General features: G+C 35.2%; 2 protein-coding genes across 2 annotated transcripts in view; one reads left to right on the top strand and one right to left on the bottom strand.

Moving 5' to 3' along the window:
• Positions 1-26,331, bottom strand: part of elp4 (elongator acetyltransferase complex subunit 4) — a 92,641-nt gene extending 66,310 nt beyond the window's left edge. The window contains exons 1-5 of the mRNA XM_073837355.1: positions 26,163-26,331; positions 24,352-24,387; positions 19,650-19,771; positions 16,735-16,866; positions 9,905-10,038 (exon numbers count right to left, since the gene is read on the bottom strand). Of these exons, the coding sequence (XP_073693456.1) occupies positions 9,905-10,038; positions 16,735-16,866; positions 19,650-19,771; positions 24,352-24,387; positions 26,163-26,331 (593 nt within the window). The remainder of the gene's footprint in view (positions 1-9,904; positions 10,039-16,734; positions 16,867-19,649; positions 19,772-24,351; positions 24,388-26,162) is intronic.
• Positions 26,332-26,432: 101 nt separating this feature from the next.
• immp1l (inner mitochondrial membrane peptidase subunit 1) overlaps positions 26,433-26,733 on the top strand; it is a 40,626-nt gene continuing 40,325 nt past the window's right edge. The window contains exon 1 of the mRNA XM_073837353.1: positions 26,433-26,522. The gene's annotated coding sequence lies outside the window, so the exon portion shown is untranslated. The remainder of the gene's footprint in view (positions 26,523-26,733) is intronic.

Raw genomic sequence — 26,733 nt, 5'->3', positions numbered from 1 at the left:
ATAAACGCAGCCTTGGAGAGCGTTAGAGACTTTTTCAAAAACATTTAAAAAAAAACATACTTCTTTAAATCTTTTTAAGTAAGTGAGAAACATAACCACATTTAACATTTCTTTCCTTTATCAGACACTTTAATCTAAAAAGTAACAAGTGTGCAACTATGCAATTAATCATACCAATTTTGTAAGAAAAGTTGTAAGAAAAACACAAATGAACAAACAAATGATAGCTTCAAAAGTCTAATTTCAGGGAAAGTGCTTAAATGTGGACGATTACGCGTGTGGCTTCATAACAGGTCAAAAGCTGATGATACCTGTGTACACTTCAATTAAGACCACTAATTGTTGTGGCATATGCTGCCGTCATAAAGTGGGATTTGCTTTGATATCACAAAAGCCTGTTGACATCGGCAGTAACCCTGGCAACCTAGCCACGCATGTAGACGCAAGGAAATACATCACTAATTAAATCAAATGAAATGAAATGAAATTAATTAAACACTTTGGCACCTCTGTCAGCTCCGGGCGCTCCCCCTGAGGCCTGCGGTGAGTCTGAGTGTGCTGAAACAGAGCGCCGTATTAACGGGACAGTGCTTCTGATCCCAGTGACACAGCGCTTCTATGTTAAATTAGGGGTAAGATGTGCAGCTCATAACAAGGGAGGTCAAAGCACTTGACCTGCTGTACGTTGCACATTATGTCTTTACTTAAATATGTTTCTTTCTTTGTTTCTCCCTAAAATCTGAGAATATGTCCTCAAACCCTTAGACCCTCTAGTCACTCTTACAATTGTGTTAGATAAGAAAATTAGAAGTTTTCAGATTTAGCACAAGGAGATCTTTCAAGCAAAACATGATGTTTCAGAATAAATAAGTATATAAAGGTTAACATTATTCAACAATATAGACACACTACTCTTAAAAAGTTTGGGTCAGTATGATATTTCGCTCTTTGTGTAAGGACATAATTTGATCAAAATTGACAGAAAATTTGTAATAATAATTATTAAGAAAAAATGTTTCTTGAACCGCAAATCAGCATATTAGAATGATTTCTGAAGGGTCATGCAACACTAAAGAGAAAAATAAAGATGCTAAAAATTCAGCTTTGTGTTTGATTCAAATAGAACAGTTATTTTAAATTGTAAAAAAAAAAAAAATGCTGTTTTTACTGTATTTTTCACCAAAAAAATGCACGCACAAAAGACAATAACATTCTGTAGAGTCCAAATACTTTTCAGAGCAACTGCACTTTTGTTGGAAAGATAATGACAATGATCAAGCAGCCTATTGAGATTAAACTGCTAGACTGAGATTTATGTCTTTGCTCATTTATATCGTATATATCACACCTCAGGGGTTTTGTAAAGTCTTTCATTCTGTCACTTCAGTCATTCATTTCAGTCTTTTCTCTCATTCTGGCTCTCAACATGTTGTAATGACCACACTGTGCCACTCTGCATGCAGCTACGACAGCCATCCATTACTCAAAGATTGAGAACTGAATTTAAAGCATGACAAACAGCAACCTCCAGGCCTGACACAGCCTTTCAGGTGTGTTTAAAAGGACCAGCTGATAAACTGATTTCAGGAGAAATATCTGCCTGACTCTATCATAAATAATTGGATTATAACTTGGATTATGACAGGTTTTATAAGTCTCATGTCAACAACACACATAATGTTTAAGTCTTAATTTCAAAACAACTTTATGTGGCAATCATTATGAACAAATGCTGTTGATAAAACTGATTATGACCCCAAAATGTTAATCTTCCATTTTTGCATATTCACATACTGTTCAAAAGTTTGCGATCGGTAAGACTTTTGAAATGATTTTTAAAGAATTCTATGATTTTGAAACAAGTCTTCTGTGCTCACCAAGGCTTTTTAGTCAAAACACAGTTTTTGAGTTATAGGATTTTTTAAAAACATAGCTCTGTCATAATTATTCAATCCCCTATTCAACATTGTTGTTTTAAGTCACTTCTTTTTATGGTAGGGAGCAAAATTGTCTTAAAACACACTTAGAAACTCTTTTAGAAAACAGAATTAGCTTGAGCTGATACACATACTGACATTTAGCCCATGCATCTGCTGAAGTTGTGTAACAAATATGGTAAGGTCAATAGAGGTCTGACAAAAGCTATAGAGAAGAAATATAGAGTTTTATTATATTAGAAAATCTAAGGCTACATGAAGCTTTCCAAGACATTAAAAGTTTCTAGAGACACAGCTGGCAGCCTTATTTCTTAGTTTAAACTGTGTTGTACCAGAAAACCTTTGAGGGTGTTGAACAAAAAAGCACAATATCATAAAATGTTTGTGTGCCAAAATGTGCAATGCCAAAGACTTGCAAGATGACCTGACGAAAGGAGGAAAAACATTTCAATGCAGTGTATAAGAACACCAGACAAGTATGGCCTTCATGTTGAGGCATCTTGCAGAATACCACTCTTGACCGAAAAGAACAAAAAGGCCGGCTTGAACATGCTAAAATTCATTTAGATAGACTTGTGGAGTTCTGGAAGAATGTTTTATGGAGTGATGTGACCAAACTGGAACTTTTAGGACCTCTGGATCAGCGGTATGTCTGGTGCAAAAAAAGGCAAAGCTTATAAGCAGAAGAACACCATCTCCATTGTCAAACTTGGAGGTGGATCAGTCGTGCTATGGGGTTGTTTTACTGTAGAAGGAAGGTGAAGGACATCATGGATTCTTTGAAGTATCAGGCCATTTTGGCAAGAATTTTGATGCCTTTGGTGCAATGACTGAAGCTAATGATAAATGGACTTTCTTGCAGGACAATCATCCTAAAGTATATATCTAAATCTACTAATGCTACTAATGCAGGGATCAGTCATAGAATGTTTTTGAGTGGCCTGTTCAGTCTCCAGATTTAATTCTCGTTGAAAATATCTGGTTGAATTTGAAGAAAGCAGTGGCAATGTGAATTCCAAAGATTATCAGTCATCTGAAAGCTTTTTTTTAGGCGAGGAATGGGCTGAGATTGCATTTGTGATGTGACAGAAGCTTCTAAGCACTTCCAAGGAGTGTTTATTGGTGGTTTAAAGAATAAAAGATTCTGCACCAAATTTTATTTTTGGGGGGTGAATAACATGAACGTTTAGAGCCAATCTGATTTTTTTTTTCGGTCACACTTCAAACTATTATGTACTTACATTAAAGTACAATACAATGTACTTAATGTGGTCATATTGCATTGCAAAACACTTTTGCTTCTATTAAGGTGGGATATGGGTAAGGTTAGGGCCAGGTTTGGTGGTATGGGTGGGTCAACAGTGGTAATTACAAAAATTAATTACAAATGTAACTACATATAGGTTTTAAAAAATATATAAGTAAAATGGAAAAACATATGTACACAATAAGTACATTGTACCAAAGGATTAATTTAAATGTACGTACATAGTAGTTAAGGCCACCTAATGTAAAGTGGGACCTTTTTTTCCAATATGCATCAACTTACATACTCAGAATTACTCAAACGTGCATTAATAAATTTTCTCTAATAGTGTATTTTCAGAAATACTGTCCTGTGTATATATATATATATACACATATGATACAATATCTTTGTGGAACATGATCTTTACTTAATATCCTAAAGATTTTTAGCATAAAAGAAAATGTATTGTTGGCTATTGCTACAAATATACCTGTGCTGCTTATCACTGGTTTTGTGGTCCAGGGTCACGTATTATAATTTCTTATTAATGTCATTTTAAAATTTTCAGCATCATTACTCCACTCAGTGTTACATGATGAACAGAAAATATTGCATTTATTTGTAACATTATAAATGGTTTACTGTCACTTTTGATCAAATGCATCCTTTTTGAACAAAAGTATTAATTTCTTTAGGAAAATATATTATTGACCCCAAACTTTTGAACTGTAGTGTGCAATTTCACGCTCTTAACCCACCTTACTGATTTGCTCCTTAATGGGATGAAACACGTGTTTCCCTCCTTTGATTAAGACCTGGCGAGGTGGGGGTGGCGGCAATCAAAAGAGGACACGCCCCCATTGTGTCTGAGTCAGAGACCGCAGCAGCCCAACAGAGCGTGATCGCTTAAGGTGCCGTCCGTAGAGGATAATGGCCGACAGGTGAGCTAATTAAGATCACAGTGATGCGAGCGAGAGGGGGACCAGAGGGGCATGAGGAGGTAGCATCCGTCTTAAACAACAGGCTCCGCTTTCACCTGGAGAGCAATTTGTGCCAATTACGCCTCGTAGTGAAACGGAGCGATTTAACAGTCTGGAAACGGCATGGGGCTTTTTGTTCTATGAGCTGTGAAACGCAGAAAGACAATGAGGGTTTTTTGTATCTCAAGACATTTGGTTGTCGCTTAAGCTTGCTGATTAATTGATTTCTTTGAAAGCAATAGGAAGCAGTTTTCTACATTTGACTCTGCCTCGATTGGTTCTTTATGGCAAAATGACCAACATAGCTTCTGCAAAACTCCAAAAATGCACCTATATATTCAATTCACAGCAGTTTACAGCTTAAATAAACACTAAAGACAGTAAAACTGCAACAACATTTATTCATTTTTTCCCAAATTATTATTACGGGGCAGATTATCGATTATTAAAGATTTCTTTCCATGCAGGTCCCTGCACAATACTATATTATGACCTCAAAACACTTTTAGCATAGTGCCTGGTTTGTAAACTAGTCAAACCAAAAATTGTTCAGACACCTGATATAATTTTTGATATTTTTTACTAGTGGGTGCAGGACACTATAAGTTAATTTATGTAAGTGAGGATAGCAAAATAAAGTAAACTGTGACATATACCAAACGATTCTTCATACAGTGGACTACCAGTAAAAAAAAAAAAAAAAAAGTGATTAATTATTCAGACACTTTGACCATGTTTTGCTTAAATTTTTTTTCTTTAATTGTTAATGAGAACTTTTTACACCATATACTAAACAAAATTAAGCACTGCTTGGTAATTGGTCAATAAAGTATTGATAGTTGTGTAAATATACTGTCAAACAGTTGTCTGAATTTTTTATTGATTATCCATTACATACCTTTCTATTAAAGTTATCTGACATTATCAAGATTAATTTGTTCTGACACGGTTTAACTCTTGAGTTCTTGTCATATTTTATTACCATTTTCCATAGCAAATAAACTGATAATGTAAGAAAAGGTTTGGTTTGACTGTAACACATTTGACATTTGCATCACATAACTGGCCCTATATGCATGGTTTTTCTGACATAGTAAACTTGCTCAGTAGCTCACCTGGTATAGCACTAAAATTGCAATGCAAAGCCTTCAGGTACAGGTATCCTTCCACAAAACACTAGTCACGGCACTCAATAAAAGGGCTTGAAGAATTGTAGAAGCAAGCTAAAATGGCATAGTTGCTTCAACAAATGCATTTTTATCTCATGTTTGATTAAAATTGCTGGTTAGGTTTAGTGTAGGATGCATGTTATTTTCAAACACAAAAGAGCTCTAACCTTTTTATGGGGAGCTATGATTTCTGTATAGATCTGCTATGGGTTATTTTATGCTATTTGTGCAGCAGCAGTATGTCTTAAATACTCATAGCACCGTATCACCATATGCTTTGGCAGTAGTAAGTTCTGTCATAGCGTGCAGCCAGCAGCAGCAATAATCTACAACTACAGCAATAACCAACAGCAGCAGCAATTCAGCAACAACAGCAGCGTAGCAGATCTATTCTGCCAAGACCAAATACATTAACACTGTCATATCCATTACCATGCCAAACTTTTCCAAGAGTTGTCATGACAGAAATGTAATTTACTGTATAACGCAGAATGTCACAAATTTGTCACTATTTCTCACTGAGGAATAACTCAGAACACTTAAATTAACTTAAATGAAAGCGCAATATAGACTAGTAGTGTCTGTGAATATTAAGCCCAAAAAATACTATTTAAATGTGAATTTTGTATTTTGTGCGTGTCTCCGTGTGAATGAATGGCACAGGCTCATGGTTTACTACACACATACTGAAGCTCACATTAGAAGTTGAGTACATAAACACATAAACATAATCTCTAAAACTGCTCTGAGAGTCACTTCACGAGCATTTTACCATTTATTTTCATCATATCATATACAAACAGAAACTTAAAGGTCTTCACTGCAACCTTGTCAAAATAAAAGTTCAGTTTAACTTAAAAGAAACTGTGACAGAAATATATTACTTAAATGTAATGATAGTACTACTACTACTGCTAATAAAATTAGTAAAAAATTATTTTTAAGGAATATTTAGCAGAAAAAATAATTTACTAGAAAAATTTTAAATACGCAACATAGTATTTCTGAAAAAAGGAAAGAAAATAATAATTAGAGATCAATATTTAATGAAAGCATTAAAATGGAATCCAGAAAATTAATGGAAAACACAGAATTTGTTAAAAACGTTTCAAATGGCCTTAAAGGAGTAGTTCACTTTCAGAACAAAAATTTACAGATAATGAATTCACCCCCTTGTCATCCATGATGTTTATGTCTTTCTTTCTTCAGTCGTAAGGAAATTATGTTTTTTGAGGAAAACATTTCAGGATTTCTCTCCATATAATGGACTTCTATGGTGCCCCCGAGTTTGAACTTCCAAAATGCAGCTTCAAATGGCTCGAAACGATCACAGCTGAGGAAAGAAGGGTTTTATCTAGCAAAACAATTGGTTGTTTTCTAAAAAAAAAATTACAATTTATACTTTTTAAACCTCAAATGCTCGTCTTGTCTAGCTCAGCATGTACTCTGTGTAGAGATTAAAAAGTATATAAATTGTAAATGTTTTTAGAAAATAGCCGATCGTTTCGCTAGATAAGACCCTTCTTCCTCGGCTGGGATCGTTTAGAGGCATTTGAAGCTGCATTTAAACTGCATTTTGGAAGTTCAAACTTGGGGGCACCATAGAAGTCTATTATATGGAGAGAAATTCTGAAATATTTTCCTCAAAAAACATAATTTCTTTATGACTGAAGAAAGAAAGACATGAACATCTTGGAAGACAAGGGAGTGAGTACATTATTTGTAAATTTTTGTTCTGAAAGTGAACTACTCCTTTAAAATGAAATTTTTGGTAAACTTTTAATAAATTGCTGTTAAATTGTATAAGTTTGATGGTTTCAATTAATTAGACAAGCTTTTTGATTTATTAATTTAATTTAAGCATTAAAACAGTCTAAAAAAAGAGTCTAAAAAAATGTAAATGGGAAAAAAACGGAAACCAGAAAAATAAAAACGGGAGGGGGAAAAAAATCTGAATTTGGGAAAAACATATTTAATATTTAATATATTTAAAACATATTTAATAGGACCCTACTTTTAGCACCACTCACCAGGCATTTTATTTCTGAACTGCTACAATACATTCACATTCGTCTATTTTGGATAAAACTTTGGGCTTTTAGTGCCAATCACTACACATTTCCTTTTTGAACTGCCATGATACGTACAGCTACCAACATAATAACATTTTACCACATTCACATTAATCTGTTTTGATAAAACCAAATATGTGACCCTGGACCACAAAACCAGTCATAAGGTAAAATTTGACAAAACTGAGATATATACATCATATGAAAGCTCAATAAATAAGCTTTCTATTGATATATGGTTTGTTAGGATAGGACAATATTTGGCCGAGATACATCTATTTGAAAATCTGGAATCTGAGGGTGCAAAAAAAATCTAAATACTGAGACAATCACCTTTAAAGTTGTCCAAATTAAGTTCTTAACAATGCATATTACTAATCAAAAATTACATTTTGATATATTTACAGTAGGAATTTTACAAAAAATCTTCATGGAACATGATCTTTACTTAATTTCCTAATGATTTTTGACATAAAAGAAAAATCAATAATTTTGACCCATACAATGTATTTTTGGCTATTGCTACAAATATAGGCCTACCCCAGAGACTTAAGACTGGTTTTGTGGTCCAGGGTCACATATTTAATTTCGGAAATGCCATGATATGCAAAACAACCATCGCAATATATTTTGCCATATTTACATTCATCTGTTTCAAGCTTTTAGCGCCAACCACTAGACATTTAATTTTCATCTGTCTCACATAAAACTAAGAACGTCACTTTGAAAGTGTCACAATACAGGCATTACATAACATTACATTACGATGCTTTTTATCATTAAAATGTACTAGGAATAAAGCCTCTTTGTGTTCCTATGGGACAGAAACACACCTTAAAGGTGTGCTAAAACAGCTAATGGCTAAAAGCTTTATGATTCCATTACAGCACATCATAAAATCATCATAAACTGCACGCTGAAGGAAGGATGACGCCAAAATTCCAAAAGCAACACCTACGTCGGCCACAACATCCATCACGTTGCTGCAATGGCACAAGCTGTTCCACGGTCACAGTATCGCCACACAGGAACACATTTACCGATGCGAGTAAACATATGCTTGGGAACACAGCCCCTTCACTATGGTGCTGTTATGCAGATAAACAATTAGAAGACCTTTTTGTTTGCGGACATAAAGAGCTGAGAGAGGCTCCATGAACCTGGGGCTCCAGATTGATTTGTTTGCACTGCGGCCGCGCCGTAGACTTTAATGCAACCAAAGCTCCTGCCTCCTCTACACGCGCACCCCTCGCAACCATAAAACAACCGCATCGCAAACACCATTGAAGACTCGAGACAGAGCTGGCAAGGACCTGGAAGTACAGAGATGTTTTTACGAAAACCTTTATTAGGCTGAACACCCGTCATAAAACGAAATTGCAGATGTGTTCCTCAGAAACATGACATCAGCATTGAGAAAGCATTTTCTTCTTGGAGATATGTGACGATACCTAGCGCACTTATCATACTAGAAGTAAGGACATATATGAAAGATAAGTGCAGAAGGTCGTGCGTGTGTTTGGTTATAATGTTTGGTTAAGCTGTCTCTAATTATCAGCATTCTTTTATGAACTTCCATGAGTAATAATAAAAGCACTGTCAGGGCAATATAGATATTTACGCAAGACAAGCTGATCCATTTATAGTTGGATGTTGAATATTCCTACTTAATATTTTCGACTTTCAACCACATAGCACACTTTAGTTTGATTTTTTGACGATGAAATATACATAAAGCACAATTAAGTGATTAAAAGTGACAGCAGACTTTCAGGCTCATGTGACATTAAAGACTGTAATGTAATGGGTAATGATGCTGCTTTGTATCACAGGAATAAATTACATTTTAAAATGTGACCCTGGACCACAAAACCAGTCGTAAGTAGCACGGGTGTATTTGTAGCAATAGCCAACAATACATTGTATGGGTCATAAAAATCGATTATTCTTTTTAATGCCAAAAATCATTAAGATATTAAGTAAAGTTCATGTTCCATGAAGATATGTTTTAAATTTCTTACCATTAATATATCAAAACCTAATTTTTGATTAGTAATATGCACTGCTAAGAACTTCATTTGGACAAATTTAAAGGCGATTTTCTCAATATTTTTATTTCTTTTTTGCACCCTCAGATTCTCAGAGCTTATTTATTCAGCTTGTATAAATCTCAGATTTAAAAAAATTGACCCTTATGACTTGTTTTGTTGACTTGACCCTTATGACTTGTTTACAATTTTACTTGTTTACTACATTTCTGATCAAATAAACGGAGCCTTGGTGAGCATAAGAGACTTAAAAAAAATCCTGTGAACCCCAAGAGCATTAAAAAAAAAATCATGTGAACCTCAAACATTTGAATGATAGTGTACATCTTGGCAAACAAATTTTAAATGCAAATTTTGGGTCCTGGAAACATCTTATTCTGAATTTTCACCATAACTGAACACTTATTTTGATGCTCCTAACAGATATTCAAGTGGACAATAATAGTTACCTTGATCCTGTGATTACTAGTGTTTCTTGTAGCTGATAAAAACTGTGGCATTTGGCTGCTTGTCGTAACTCAGGCTCCATGGTCTTGGACACGTCATAGTAATGGCCAAACCTCACTGACGACGCCAAAGCAGTCTACAAATAAAAAGAGAACAAATATAACAAAAACTTTAATTCTTTAGGGGTGTAAAGTGTGCTAAATACAGCATTTAATAATGCATTTTAAAGTGTTAGTTCACCTTAAAATTATGTAATTAATTACTCATCCTCATGTCGTTTCAAACATGTAAGACTTTTGTTCATCTTTAAAACACAAATTAAGATATTTTTGATGAAATTACAGAATTTTCAATTTTGGGTGAATTAACTCTTTAACATAAGCAATATGAAGTCGATTTAGACCCCATTTAGACCCATTTTTATCTCACATTTACATAATTGTTTGGTTTAGTGTAGTATGTACAGTCGTGGCCAAAAGTTTTGAGAATTACATAAATATTGGAAATTGGAAAAGTTGCTGCTTAAGTTTTTATAATAGCAATTTGCATATACTCCAGAATGTTATGAAGAGTTATCAGATGAATTGCATAGTCCTTCTTTGCCATGAAAATTAACTTAATCCCGAAAAAAACTTTCCACTGCATTGTTAAGAAGGCTTCAGGGCGTCCAAGAAAGTCCAGCAAGCGCCTGGATGGTCTCCTAAAGAGGTTTCAGCTGCGGGATCGGAGTGCCACCAGTGCAGAGCTTGCTCAGGAATGGCAGCAGGCAGGTGTGAGCGCTTCTGCACGCACAGTGAGCCCAAGACTTTTGGAAGATGGCCTGGTGTCAAGAAGGGCAGCAAAGAAGCCACTTCTCTCCAAAAAAAACATCAGGGACAGATTGATCTTCTGCAAAAAGTATGGCAAATGGGCTGCTGAGGACTGGGGCAAAGTCATATTCTCCGATGAAGCCTCTTTCCGATTGTTTGGGGCATCTGGAAAAAGGCTTGACTTGAGAAGAAAAGATGAGCGCTACCATCAGTCCTGTGTCATGCCAACAGTAAAGCATCCTGAGACCATTCATGTGTGGGGTTGCTTCTCATCCAAGGGAGTGGGCTCACTCACAATTTTGCCCAAAAACACAGCCATGAATAAAGAATGGTACCAAAACACCCTCCAACAGCAACTTCTTCCAACAATCCAACAACAGTTTGGTGAAGAACAATGCATTTTCCAGCACGATGGAGCACCGTGCCATAAGGCAAAAGTGATAACTAAGTGTCTCGGGGACCAAAACGTTGACATTTTGGGTCCATGGCCTGGAAACTCCCCAGATCTATTAAAACTCGTGGTCAATCCTCAAGAGGCGGGTGGACAAACAAAAACCCACTAATTCTGACAAACTCCAAGAAGTGATTATGAAAGAATGGGTTGCTATCAGTCAGGATTTGGCCCAGAAGTTGACTGAGAGCATGCCCAGTTGAATTGCAGAGGTCCTGAAAAAGAAGGGCCAACACTGCAAATACTGACTCTTTGCATAAATGTCATGTAATTGTCGATAAAAGCCTTTGAAACGTATGAAGTGCTTGTAATTATATTTCAGTACATCACAGAAAAAGTGAGTACACCCCTCACATTTCAGCAACCATTTTAGTATATCTTCTCAAGGGACAATACTATAGAAATTAAACTTGGATAATATCCAAGGATATCTTGTATTAGAGCAGTTAAAATTTAATGCTTTAAGTACAATTCTCTCATACTGACCACTGGATGTTCAACATGGCATCATCATAGGATTTTAGAATTAGAAATGTTGCTCTCCACAAAGATGGCCAAAGCTATTAGAGGTTCAGTAACACCCTGAAACCGAGTTACACTACAGCGGTCAGGGTCATACAGAGGTTTTCCAAGATGGGTTCCATTCGGAACAGGCCTTGCAAGGGTCGATCAACGAAGTTGAGCACTCCTTCTGTGCGTCAGGTGCAGAACCTGTCTTCAAAAATCAGATGCATGAGTGCTGCCACCATTGGTTTAAAGGTTGCAGAAGTAGAAGCTCAGCTTGTCAGTGCTCAGACCATACGCCACACACTGCAACAAGTCGGTTTGCATAGGCGTTGTCCGAGAAGGAAACCTCATCTGAAGCTGGCTCACAAGAAAACCCGCAAACAGTTTGCTGAAGACAACCAGTCCAAGAGCATGAATTACTGGAACCATGTCCTGTGGTCTGATGAGACTATAAGATAAACTTGTTTGGCTCAGATGGTGTCCAGCATGTGTGGCGATGCCCTGGTGAAGAGTACCAAGAAAATTGTGTCTTGCCTACAGTCCAGCATGGTGGTGGTAGCATCATGGTCTGGGGCTGCATGAGTGCTGCTGGTACTGGGGAGCTGCAGTTTATTGAGGGAAACATGGATTCCATTAAGTACTGCACATTCTGAAGCAGAACATGACGCCTTCCCTCCAGTCATTTATGATAACAATCCCAAACACACCATCAAGATGACCACCGCTTTGCTGAGGAAGCTAAAGGTGAAGGTGATGGGTTGGCCAAGTATGTCTCCAGACCTGAACCCTGTTAAGCACCTGTGGGGTATCCTTAAGCGTAAGTTGAGAAGCACCATGTGTCTCATGTCCACAGCTCCGTGAGGAGTGGAAGAGGACCCCAGCAACAACCTGTGCAGCTCTGGTCAATACCATGCCCAGGATGATTAAGTCAGTGCCAGATAACAATGGTGCTAACACAATATATTGACACTTTGGACAAGTTCACTTAGGGTGTACTCACTTTTGTTGCCAGCTATTTTGACAATAATGGCTGTATGTTAAATATTTTTTAGGGGGCAATAAATCTATACTGCTATACAAGCTGCACATTGACTACTCTAAAATATATCCAAGTTTCATTTCTATAGTATTGTCCCTTGAGAAGATATACTAAAATGGTTGCTGAAATGTGAGGCGGTGTACTCACTTTTGTGACATACTCTATTTTTTCCAAACACAAAAAACATTAACCTTTTAGTACCACTCACCAGACATTTTATTTCTAAACTGCTATGATACATCAATCATTATTTTGAGGTCAGTACAATTTTTTTAATACAATTTTAAAAACTTTTTAAAAAATAGAAATAAAAACTAATATTGTGATATATTACAATTTAAAATAACTGCTCAATAAATTTTATTTCTGTGATTTTTTGAATTTTCAGCATCATTACTCCAGTCTTCAGTGTCACACGATCCTTTAGAAATCATTCTAATATCCTAATATTTGGTGCTTAATAAATATTTCTTCTTATTATAAATGTTGTGCAGCTTAATTGTTTGTGGAAACAATTCTTTGATGAATAGAAAGTTACAATTTTACTTGAAATAAATGTTTTGCAATCACAACATTAATTTAATGCATTCTTAATAAACAAAAGTATTAATGTCTTTAAAAATAAAAATCTTACTGACCAACTTTTGAACAGTTGTGTACACAGAGAACCACCTATGAATTGATGACTGGAGTCATAGTGGACCAATGTTTACAAGACAATAACAAGGAAAGTTAAGCATATAAAAGACTCTGTAACTTTCAGCTACCATTGATGGTTTAACCATTGTTAAACTGTAAGAAACCCAGATGATTCATTAAGCCACTGAGAAAATAATCACTTTCTCACAAGACAACCAGTTGGGCTTAGGAAAACACAGTTGCACACGGGCAGATGTTTTCCTCAGGTTGTGAGGGGGTCTGGTTTTTGCTCCAGAGTTTCTAATGAGCAGCGAGGTGAGCCCCTAATCTTCTCCTGATCTGGATCAGCGACTCTTATGTGTTCCAGCACCTCCTTCGGAGATTGACAGCTTGGCGCTCATCCTCGTTTAGTGGGCCGGTCAGGTCGACCCCTTTAACGTTACGGCATGGGTTTTGACTGACTGAACTTTGATCTGGCGTCTCCATTGAGAACAAGAAACGAGGGGGGCGCTCAATGTTTAGGATGCAAATCCCTTACTAGATTTACTGGTGCTTTGTGAAGAGGACAGAGGTATGATAAAGGTTAAGGAGGGTAAGTATCCCCTCCGAGACAGGAACGAGGAAGGGGGAGAACGAAATAAGGAAACAAGACTAAAAATATCCAATGAGGAGGGGGAAAAACGGTAGAGTGAAGAGCTGAAAGTTGTCTGAAATGCTAGAGAATGAGTGAAATCTTTGGGGACTCACTGGTGCCCCCCTCTAATCTCCATAGCAATCTGGATTATGGGCTGGCAGGAGGGGTCTTTTCTCAAAACGGAAGAAAGAGGGGCGCGCGGACGCTACGGCGAGGGCTGTGAAGGGATTTGGGGGTGCCGGAGGCTGCTGTTCCATTGTAAAGGGCTTGAGGTTGAATAGAAGCTCCATGTCCTCCTGTCTCATTGGGTTTTAAGTCCACCTATAACCAGCTAAGCGTGAGTAATCCACCTAAACTGTGAATGAGAGCAGCGAAAGCCCATTCACAGCAATGGGTGGGTAGGAATTGATATATTTATTATAGGACACTATTTTTCCCACCCGCCTTTTCTTAGCATGTATAAAAGTGGTTCTAAACTCCAAAAATGTGTTGCATTTCTGTTCTAATTGGTTTGTGGACCTTATGTATAAAACAATGCTACATACAAATAAGAAAATGCAACTAATTTATCAATTTTTAAAAGGATAAACAAAATTCTTTCTATAGCTTTTGTTGTTGATAACGAAAGTTGTATGTTTAATCAAAATCTGTGGTATTAGAGTTAGACAAATAAGACTGATGCCAATATGGACAGGTTGTGTGACATGTACTCAGTCAAAACAAACAAAACAAAACTATGCTAAGATTAAGTATTAAATTACTTCCAATCCAATTCAGTGTTATTTTATCTTAAAAAAAAAAACAACCTTCTCTATTCTTTTTATCTTTTCTATCTTTTGTCATTTTATTTATTATACAATTACCAAAAAAACTAGCTTGCTCTATTCTTTTTCTATTCTATCCTTTTTCTTTTTTATTTATTATATAATTTTAAAAACCTTGCTACATATAGTGCATTAAGCTAATCTGAGACTTGTCATAGCACTTACAGAGCATTGCTCTTTTTTTGATTGATTTTGATTGCTATTGTCCTCATTTGTAAGTCGCTTTAGATAAAAATATATTTTGAATGCGAATAATCGCGATTAATCGTTTGACAGCACCAAACTTTTATTATTTACTTAATGTTATTTACTTAACTTTGTTTTGGTCAATATTTTGAACGAAATTTAGTGCTGTCACACACACACACACACACACACACACACACACACACACACACACACACACACATATATATATATATTAGGGGTGGGCATAGATTAATTTTTTTAATCTAGATTAATCTAGATTAAATCTTGGAATTAATCTAGATTAATCTAGATTAAAATGGCTAATTTGAATTCTGCTGAAGGCATTCAGAATATGTGTGCTACCCAAATAATGACTTAAAGTCTTTGAGAATGGATCATAAAGCTCATAAAGCTGTTCTATGATAATTTGTTGATGAAAATAAATTATGTTCAATTAGATGTACTTGTGTTTACTAACTAACTAACAATGAAATTATTTTTTCTACCTATTAGATTGTGTTTTTTAACCTCAACACCTACCCAACCCATTACATGTTACACCGTACTTTTATTTTGACAGGTTGCCGTGAAGTTTCTGTGTCATACAGTATGATATGATGCTAGTTTTCATAAAAATGAAACGGTAAAAGTGACACTCACAGCAGTTTGGGAGATTGAGTTTATCTGTTCATGTGAGATGAAAATGCCAAAAATTACCGGGAGCGTCACGTGTGTTTCAGTATGCGTGTAGTAAAAGCTCGTCTCTGCAATGCATACATACAGCTAGGCAAACGGAACATATCGGATTCATATTAAAACGGTCTTTTTGCATTTCAGTTTTCACATACACTAGTCCATATCGCGATTTGAATTAATTGACTGACCAACATTTGATTTATGGATCCAAAAAACGACGAATTTACGTGGCATTTCGCTATAGTAGATTCGGTTTTTATGAATGGAGGACGACGCGACCCCGTCTGTGTTTTGGCGGAGGAGACTTAAACGCTTCGGTATACATCCGCGTTAAACTATCAAGGTGAAAGTCATCATAGCTTGCGTAGTTTAGACCCAGCTCCCAACCCAAATTTGAGAATAGATTAACGGCGATATTTTTTTTATCGCGCGATAAGAGTTTCACGTTAACGCAGCACGTTAACGCCGATAACGGCCCACCACTAATATATATATATATATATATATATATATATATGCATGTGTGTATATACATATATATATGCGTGTGTGTGTGTGTGTGTGTGTGTGTGTAATAATATATAAGTAATAAACATACACAGTACACACATATTATGTAAACAATTTTTTTTGTTTTGGATAAATTTCACAATAAATCATTTGACAGCACCAAACTTTTTTTTATTTATTTACTTAATGTTTTTGTAATTTTGTTTTGTGTTTTTGTCATTTTTATTCTTTTGTGTTATATAGTTTTTATTTTTTTTATTTTTATTGATTAGTTTTAATTTATTTACTCTTAAGTATTTCACATTAAATAAAAAAAAAAAAAAATAGAAATTATGCCTAAATTATTTTCTTACAGTGCAGGTCGTCACTTGATCTCTAATGCAAACCTGAAGCAAAATTAGTTGAGAAACACCGGTTTATACAGTAAATAAATTTTCAACCTTCAGAATTTTAAGATTAATGTGAATGTGTGGGGTTGATTTCTGAATGTTTAACTGAATAAAAGGACCAAATTCCTTACAGATGGTCTTTTACCTGAACTCTGGGTTGATTCTGGTAGCGCCAGGCAATTTTCATTGTGTCTGGATTCTCTGGGTCACTTGGCTGAGACTGACCCTCGCTGATTTTCATGCCGGCAACGTCATCCACAATTGGAGAAGGGAGTTCCTATTATAGAAAATACGAAAAGACAGAACATTACTTAACTAATTTACATACATACATACATACATACATACATAATATTTAAATATATTTTAGACATAGAAAAAAATCATAGCAAATGTTGCAGAATAACATCATTGTATTACTGTTTTTTTTTTGGCATCCAAATGAAATTAAATGTAATCTGAATATGGATAATACCTGACCTTACTAAAATATTTAGAGAAACGTTTAAAATTGAAACAGCATTTATCAAATATTTGGATTAATAATTATACAATTAATAAATTAATAATTATTTTTATATTTGACAAATCAAATACATTGTCTATAAATTTACCTCAAATATGTTGCCTATATTTTGACTGAGTTTGTCTGGGTATTGATGTTTCTAGATTTTTACACTGCATCTAGGTAGACCAGAGCTTGGCCAAAGCTCACTGTGAAAAGGGAAATGAATGTCAAGTGACCCGTTTTAACGAGGCCAAAAATTTGAATAAACACATCAAAATGGTGCTAGCACTTTAAAAGCTGTTGTTTAAACAACAGGGTTGATGCTGTCGTTAATGCCAAAAAATGCCAAAATGAAGGTGGGAACCGTCCCCCTTAGGGGAACATTCATACAGACCGTGCAATAACAAAAAACAGAGACTGTTTCACAAATAACAGCTCAATGCAAGAACTGTCTGAAGGGCAACAACAGGCCCTCATTAAGCTTGTGTTGACTGGGGGCCAATCAGGGGCCGGCGAGAGAGGAACTCCTGTCCACTGTCATTAAGGTAAGACTCGTTAACGCTCACAGGTAACTCCCTGAGCTCTCTCTCTCTCACACACACACACACACACACACACACACATTTGTTTTTGTGAATTGTGGGGACATTCCATTGACGTAATGGTTTTTATACTGTACAAACGATATTTGCTATCACCCTACACCTTCCCTACACCTAAACCTAGCCCTCACAGGAGACTGTGCATATCTTTACATTCTCAAAAAAACGTATTCTGTATGATTTATAAGCCTTTTGAAAAGTGGGGACATGGACAATGTCCTCATAACAAATTACACAAATTTGTGTCCTGATATGTCACAAAAACAAACACACACACAAACACACACACATATCAGTCTATGAAGGCTTAGATGGGGAAGGAGAAGAGAGAGATAACACTGGCTACTTTCGTAATGGAATATTAGTGTACTGCTTAAATATTAGTGTACTGCACACTAGACATTGAGTACCAACTATCACTGTACCTTTTTAATGCAGAACAAAAAACGGTATGCACATTTTTAAACAGTATGCATTCTACATTGTTGCCTCACAGTCTTACTCTGTGAATGATCTAAAATAAAAAATTGAATAAAATGTCTGATTAAATAATAAAGCAAGATGTGAATCATGTCAAAATAAAATATAAAAAATAAAATGTCTGATCAAATAATGAAGCAAGATGTGAACAATGTCAAAAATGTAAATATACTACTATCACTACTGCTGCTACTAATAATTACATAAATAAATAATGAAGTAAGAAAGTCAAAATAAAACTAAAAAAGTAAAAAAATGAAAAAGTAAAAAAATAATGAAGAAAACAAGATGCAAATGATGTCAAAAATAAAAAAAAAAATAAAATAAAATAAAAATGTTTGATGAAATAATGAAGCAAGAATGTGTAAAAGATGTCAAATTGAAAAATAAAAAATATATAAAAAATAATAAAATGTCTAATCAAATAATGAAGCAGGATATGAATGATTTAAAAGTAAGAAAATAAAATGTTTAATCAAATAATGAAGCAACATGAACAATGTCAAATTTAATTATTATTAAATATACTACTACTGCTACTAATAAATGCAAATGTAAAAAGTCTGACTGAATAATGCAGCAGGCAAGAACATGAAATTGATGTCAAAAATGAAATAAAATGAAAAAATAAATTCATGAAGCAAGAATTGTGAAAGATGTCAAATCGAAAAACAAAAAACAAAAACAAAACAATAATGTCTAATCCAATAATGAAGCAAGAAGATATGAAAATAAAATAAAAAAATAATAATAAATAAATAAAATAAAATAATAAAATGGCTGATCATACAACGAAGCAAAAAAAGATGTTAAAGACGTCAAAATAAAAATAATAAAATAAAATGTCAGATTAAATAATGAAGCAAGATGAGATGCAAATAACATCAAAATAAAATAAAATAAAATAAAATGTCTAATGAAAAAATGAAGGAAGAAAAGATGTTAAAAATTACAGCACATATTTCTTCTGGTTACTTCTTCAATGCATTAGCATGCAAGGTCAATTTGTGCGCATGGCATTGTGGTGCAGATTTAAAATGTGCAAAACATGTCCTATGCATTAAGAAATTCATATTTGCATTAAAAACTGCATACTATGCAGACTCTATGTACACAGCAAAAATTATAGTATGACTAGTATCCAATTCCAAACACAGCCAATAACAAAAACAAAACACAAAGAGTCCTAAGACCAAAAGTAGATACAGAAATCAGACTATGGCACACTCATAATAATACATACAGACATTGTGTCATGTTCAGTCACACTGTTTCCGACCAATACAGAGAAAAATATTTTACTGATAAAGACACAACGATTTCTCCAGGTTTATTGTTTTGAGGGCCAGGTACTAGTTATATAAAGATAATATGTTTGTGAATAATAGATTTTGATGTATTTGGAGTTCACAGAACCAAAAAAGTGTCAAACAGGTAGAGTGCAAACATTTGATTTGATTTCGTTCATACCTGCATGATCTCATCAGGGTGATCTCGGGCGGATGCCAGGAAGAGTTCATGTCCACACACAACTCCCTCCGCCAGGAAGTACTTGAGCAGCATGCGGGAGTAGCTGTCATAGCGGTCCTCCTCTATGAACAGGAATCACCATCAATGCCACATATATATCAACCCAAACTAGACTAAAACATCAAGCGGTGAGCCTTTTGACGCACCTCATGACAAAAGAATGGCCAGAGAGAGTCACAGTCACATCAGTTACCGTAAATATCCCAACACAGAGAACAAAAACGAGACTAACCTCAGATGAAATAAGAAAACACTAGTCGCTTTGTGATACATGCCACATGTCTGACTATAGCACAAGAGGCCAGTGTGATTGTAATGGATTCAGCATCCATCAGCAGCTACAGTGCACGTGAACCTTGTGAATATGACACATAAATCCTCCTGTGGAGGAAATTTACATGTATGTCCGTCACAACGCAGAACTGAGGATAAGAGAAAAGAACACTTGTCTTCATCTATAAACCAGCTCTTCAACCCTATGATGAACATTCAATGATGAAACCAGATACAGTTATACAGACATTTGGCAATGTAGACCTTGTTGATTGTAATTCTGCGTTGTTGAGATTAACATTTTCTTAGATCTCTTAGTTAGACAAAAAAAACATCAAAAGGTATTACTAATGCATTCAAAATGCCATTACTATTACTGTTTCTCACACATTTTTGTACATATTAACACCCTGGAAGCGCAAAGCACAAAGAAGGCTGTTGGAAGTTGCTTGGTTGGCAATAATCAATAATTAAATGCCTATTTGAATTATCAGTTACACAGTTAACATACACTTTGTAGAATCGGCAAAATGTTAATTATTTTACAAAATAATAGGGATCATACAAAATGTATGTTATTTTACATTTAGCACTGACCTGAATAAGATATTTCACATAAAAGACGTTTACATATAGTCCAGAAGAGAAAATAGCTGAATTAATAAAAATGACCCCGTTCAAAAGTTTACACCCCCTCGATTCTTAATACTGTGTTGTTACCTGAATGATCCACAGCTGTTTTTTTTTTTTGTTTAGTGATAGTTGTTCATGAGTCCTATGTTTGACCTGAACGGATAAACTGCCCGCTGTTCTTCAAAACAATCCTTTAGGTTCCACAAATTCTTTAGTTTTTCAGCATTTTTGTGTATTTGAACCCTTTCCAACAATGACTGTATGATTTTGAGATCCACCTTTTCACACTGAGGACAACTGAGGGACTCATATGAAACTATTATAGAAGGTTCAAACGCTCTCTGATGCTCCAGAAGGAACGACACATGCATTAAGAGATTTGAAGATCAGGGTTAATTTAACTTATTTAGTCTTCTGGGGAACATGGAAGTATCTTCTGTAGCTTCTGAAGGCCAGTACTAAATGAAAAAATATATATATTTAGGCAAAATAAGAAAAATGTACACACCTCCATCATTCTGTTCAAAAGTTTACACCCCTGGCTTTTAATGCAGGGTTTTTCTATTTGGAGCATCAGTGAGTGTTTGAACCTTCTGTTATAGCTGCATATGAGTACCTCAGTTGTCCTCAGTGTGAAAAGATGGACCTTAAAATCCTACAGACATTGTTGGAAAGGGTTCAAATACACAAAATGCTGAAAAACCAAATAATATGTGGGACTTTTCTGAAGAACAGCAGACAGTTTAACTGTGGTATTGTGGTATTGATTTGATAAACAACTCAATAAACAAGTTAATATGAAGTGACTTACATTTTAGACAACAGTTCTTGTTTTTGCTGTATCTCGACAAAGAAGATAGTTCCAAACTGTTTTGCTTCTCTGAGCAACAGATGACGGTGTTTCGTTACTGAATCAATCAGCCGTTTGAACAAACTGGTTGAATGAATGACTCAATAACTTACTCATGCAGTGATTTGCCGCCACCTATAGGCGATTTTAGATTTATTTTTAAAGTATGCCCACCCCCCTTAATTTGATTGGTAACAGCCCTATAGTGTCTTACTAATTTAATTTATTGTTCAAATTTGAATTTAAAATCAATTTTAACTTATTGGAAAAGTTAATTTCTGTTACTCTTGCAAACTAATCACCGCACAGAATATAAATAATATTAATGGCTTTGAGAGTCAACTGTCCAGAGTGGTCCTAAACCTGTCTAAATACCAGCACAAAATATAGTCAGAATTCCAGAAAATAGAGATATCATTTTTGTCATTATCACACATCCCTCATTTTGTATTGTTATTAACTAAAGTAGCGTTCAAAAATTTCAGGTCTTTAAGATTTTTTTATGTATACACGTTTTGGAAATGAGTCTCTTATGCTAACCAAAGATGATTTTTTTTAATGCATTATGCATTTTTAATAATATAATTAATAATATATTTAAAAATTGTGATCAAAGCTGAATTTTCAGCATCATTAGTTCTTAGTGTCACATGATCCTTCAGAAATCATTAATGTGTTGATTTGCTGCTCAAGAAACATTTTGTATTATTTATGTGGAAAAAGGTTGTGCAGCTTAATACTTCAGTGGAAGCCATGACAGATTTTGTCCCAGGATTATTAGCTAAAAAGAAATAGTTTTTTTTTGTAACCCTATAAAAGTATTTACTGTCACTTTTGATGCGATTGACTTCTTCAATTTTATGCGTCATTGTTGAATAAAACTCTTAATTTTTTTTTAAATAAATTGTACTGACCCTGCATTTTTTTACATTTTAAAAGGAATTGCCACAACTGGACCCAAAAAAAAGAAAAAACAATGACTTCCTGTAATAGAGTTGAGCAATGGCCAGTTCAGAAACACTCACAGTCTGCTTATTTTCCCCCTCAAGCACAAAAACACACACACTGACAGTTTCAACCTTCTATTCTTCCTGACAAACGCCCTCGAACCCACACAGGTCTAAAGCCACTGCGTGACCTCTGAAGGATTCCTCCATCAGCAGGAGAGAATGAGGGGTTTCCTGTCCTCGTCCCGATTCTGCCTACAAACCTGGATGCCTCTCATATTCCATCACCAACGAAAGAAACCAACAATTCCTCAGCTCTTCAATTTGTCATTGGAAGAACTCCCCTCTCCCTTATTGATGTGTTTCTAGGTCAGCAGGCCTTTGTGGCTTTCAGCGGCCCCGACAAAGACACCCAGATGGGCCCACTCGAGATGGGGCCTATTGTGGTGGCGTTTCTATGGAGCCTTACAAATGAAACCCGCGGGTGCTATTAGCCTAGCGGGGGTGTTTCGGGGGCAGTGCGAGATGCGTTGGGGGTGCATATCTATGCTTTAGAGACAACACGACTCTGGCACATATCAGTCATCCAAGAGGTGGGACACCTAGAGACTTCCTATCCTTTCTGATGCAGAGAAGAGAGGGTCTCTTTTGGGGAAAGAATAATGCAAGCCATACTTCAGCATGCGTGTAAGACAGTAGGAGTGTGTGTGTGTGTGTGCAGCGAGTGTGAGTCAGTCACTCAAAGCTGCAGGGGAAATTTGGGTCAACACTTCTGCCCTCCTGGTTCCATATGTTTGCTGTCCGAGTCCCACTGATTCACAATGGCACCGGTAATACAAATCAGAATTAAATGTGCAACCTCTGGGGACACTTCTGTCACTTATTTTAATTACTGTTGAATCAAATAACAGCTCAATTTTCAATAGTTTATACATTTGACCCTATGTGGAAGTGTGTATTCTACAACAGTTTAATATGTAGAAAATTACCAAACACGTCGGCACTATAAAACTTTTCTGGATGTTTTAGCATCTCAACCAGTCCAACACAGCAACACTGGCTCAACCAATCATGTGAATGTGGGGCGGAGCTATCTATTTAACCAACCAATGGAAAGGGCAGGGAGTATTCAGATTAAAAACTTTCCTTTTTTTGCTTTAGCACAACTTGTAACAAAAATTGCACACTTCACTTTTGAGTTAATAACATTTGAAAAAAAAAAAAGATTTGTTGTATATTAGATAAAGCTATTTTATTTTTATTTTTTTACAATTTAGAAAGTATAAGCTTCTACTTGTTTCACAGCTGTGGCATCTCTCATGTGGGTCACGTGTTGGGGACATGCGTGACCTAGACAGGACTTGATACATTTTAAAGGACCATGACCAATCAACTTCAAATGAAGAGAAAAGAATGACTGCAATATGACAAAAGAATGCAAAGAATAGAAATTAGGCCGTAAAGATATAAGATCCTCATGAATATATGTTTTGACAATAATGAGCCACATCAAAATGATTCACTATTTAACAACAAAATGATATGGCAGTCACATGCTAGAGTGTAAACCTTATGTCCAAAAAATTTCTAATGAGCCAACAGCCTTATAAATCACAGATTTATATAATCAAAAGCGGCTACATTATTATCTGCATCTTAAATGCAAATAAATTATATAATACACACACACACACACACACACAAACTATTGCTATTTGCACAACTGGTTAGATGCTTCTGTATTTCATTGGCTTTGGTTTTGTACTGTACTTTGCAAACCAAAGTTTAACCTAATCCAGTATAAACCTACATTAATGAAAACCTTTTTTAATAATCAAAAACATTTTTACTACCCATTATGACATGCAAACTATTATCTGAGTGCAAATATAATAATCGCCAGAAATAATAACATCTTCGACAATGCTTCATTTCTTACCTACAAGCAGCAGAGTTCCAACTGCCAGACCACCACCTATGGAAAAGTGCATATGTCTTAATGGCAGAACATAATAATGTGATTTATCTACTTGTCAATCAATATCATATACTCAAAAAGAGAAAGGTATCCCCAAACTTAATCAAAAAAGGTTAAGTACACATACACTGAAATTTACTGTATTGTACACATACTATACATATTGTAAAAGATACCATTTTGCATTACTATTAAAATGGCTATTATTACAAAGGCTAACTTCTAAACTAGAAGCACTCAATACTGTGGGTATGCTCAGCAAGTAGCTTTTTTACAAACTGAAATATAGAATTACAGCTGAGGTCAAAAGTTCCCATACACTTTGCAGAATCTGCAAAATGTTAATTATTTTAACAAAATAAGAGGGATCATACAAATAGCATGTTATTTTTTATTTAGTACTGACTTGAATAATATATTTTACATTTAAGACGTTTACATATATTCAACACGAGAAAATACTAGTTGAATTTATAAAACGACACTGTTCAAGTTTACATATGCTTGATTCTTAATACTGTTTGTTTACCTGAATGATCCACAGCTGTTTTTTTTGTTTTGTTTTTTAGTGATAGTTGTTCGAGTCCCTTGTTTGTCCTGAACAGTTAAAATGCCTGCTGTTCTTCAGAGAAATTCTTCAAATTCTTTGGTCTTTCAGCATTTTTGTGTAATTGAACCCTTTCCAACAATGACTGTATGATTTTGAGATCCATCTTTTCACACTGAGGACAACTGAGGATCATCAGTGAGACTCGAGAGTTTGAACCTGCGTTTGATGAGTCCCTCAGTTGTCCCCAGTGTGGAAAAAATGGGTCTTATAATCATACAGCCATTGTTGGAAAGGGTTCAAATACACAAAAATGATGGAAAACCAAAGAATTTGTGGGACCTAAATTGTTTTTCTGAAAACAGCAGGCATTTAACTGTTCAGGACAAACAAGGGACTCATGAACAACTATCACTAAACAAAAAAAAAACAAAAAAAATAATAATAATTTAAAAAAATAATTTAGGTACAAACACAGTATTAAGAATCAAGTGTATGTAAACTTTTGAATGGGGTCATTTTTATAAATTCAACTATTATTTTCTCTTGTGGATTATAGGTAAATGTCTTTTATGTGAAATGTTTTATTCCGGTCAGGACTAAATAAAAAATAACATGCATTTTGTATGATCCCTCTTATTTTGGTAAAATAACATTTTGCAGATTGAGCAAGGTGTATGTAAACTTTTGACCTCAACTGTAAACAGAAATATAGTAATATATGTTGTATAATATACATAGTATATAGTTTATTATTTCTGAGCTTTGTATAATTACAAAGAAAAAACACATTAATAAATGATGAACGATTAATGATGATGGTGATTAATATTATTATAATACATAACTCTTATTTCTCAGGGAATTCTGTGTCACTTTTACAATATATACAAGACAAGATAAAGTAAGCATTGTTAAATCAATACCTTACAGGACCTTAAGTGCAAAAATGCTCAATATAATACTAAAAAATGTTCATGTAATGCAAAGAGTATACCCTCAATGAAGAGAAAATTACGTTTTGATTTGTGGGCAGTTCTGAGTGAGGTTAAAACATTGTATTTGCAGACATTATAAGTGTGACAGTAGTGCAGACAAAAGTATATTCATGCGGAATTCTTTCAAGATTTATTCATAAGTATGAAGTCGATAAAGTGGCTTGTAAAATATGAATATAGTAAACATTCACTTAACAGTAAGCTTTAAACGAGTGTACTGTACGAACCAATAACGTAGTCAAGCGAGCTGACTCCAGATGACACTAACAGCTGTCCGTTCTGTACAGACGGTCTTGTACCAGGGATAGAAACGAGTTTGCTGCGGTTTTTTTTCTGAAAACTAGTTGTGTTGCCTATGCTGCTGGATCCAGCCATGCCTCTAACGGGAGCCGCCATGTTTTTCTGGTGTTGACAGCAACGCCGTTGACGCTACAGCCAATCAGCGACTGAATTGTTGTTCTCTTAGCCAATCAGACAGAGACTTGTTTTGCGACGATGATGCAGTGGAGTTCAAGGTTGACTGCAGCTGCGTAGTGAACGTGTGAACAAGAAATACAAACATTACGCTGTGAATGGACATGAATAAGGTAGGATTACTGTACAAATTACTTATAATTTCATCACACATGGCATTCCTGCAGTAGATCATGTATATCCTGCTATCGATGTTGAAAATGACCCACCTGAGCCATAACACAAAAATCATGATGCCCTTGTACTTCAGACAAGATCAGAAAATGTATTCATGTATTGAAGCTGTCACTGTTAGCCTGTTATTTATTTAAAGGTTATCTAATA

Source organism: Garra rufa, chromosome 3, assembly GCF_049309525.1.
Source record: "Garra rufa chromosome 3, GarRuf1.0, whole genome shotgun sequence".
NCBI lineage: Eukaryota > Metazoa > Chordata > Actinopteri > Cypriniformes > Cyprinidae > Garra > Garra rufa.
The sequence above is the reverse complement of the archived record's forward strand: the minus strand, read 5'-3'. Positions and strand labels throughout refer to the sequence as shown.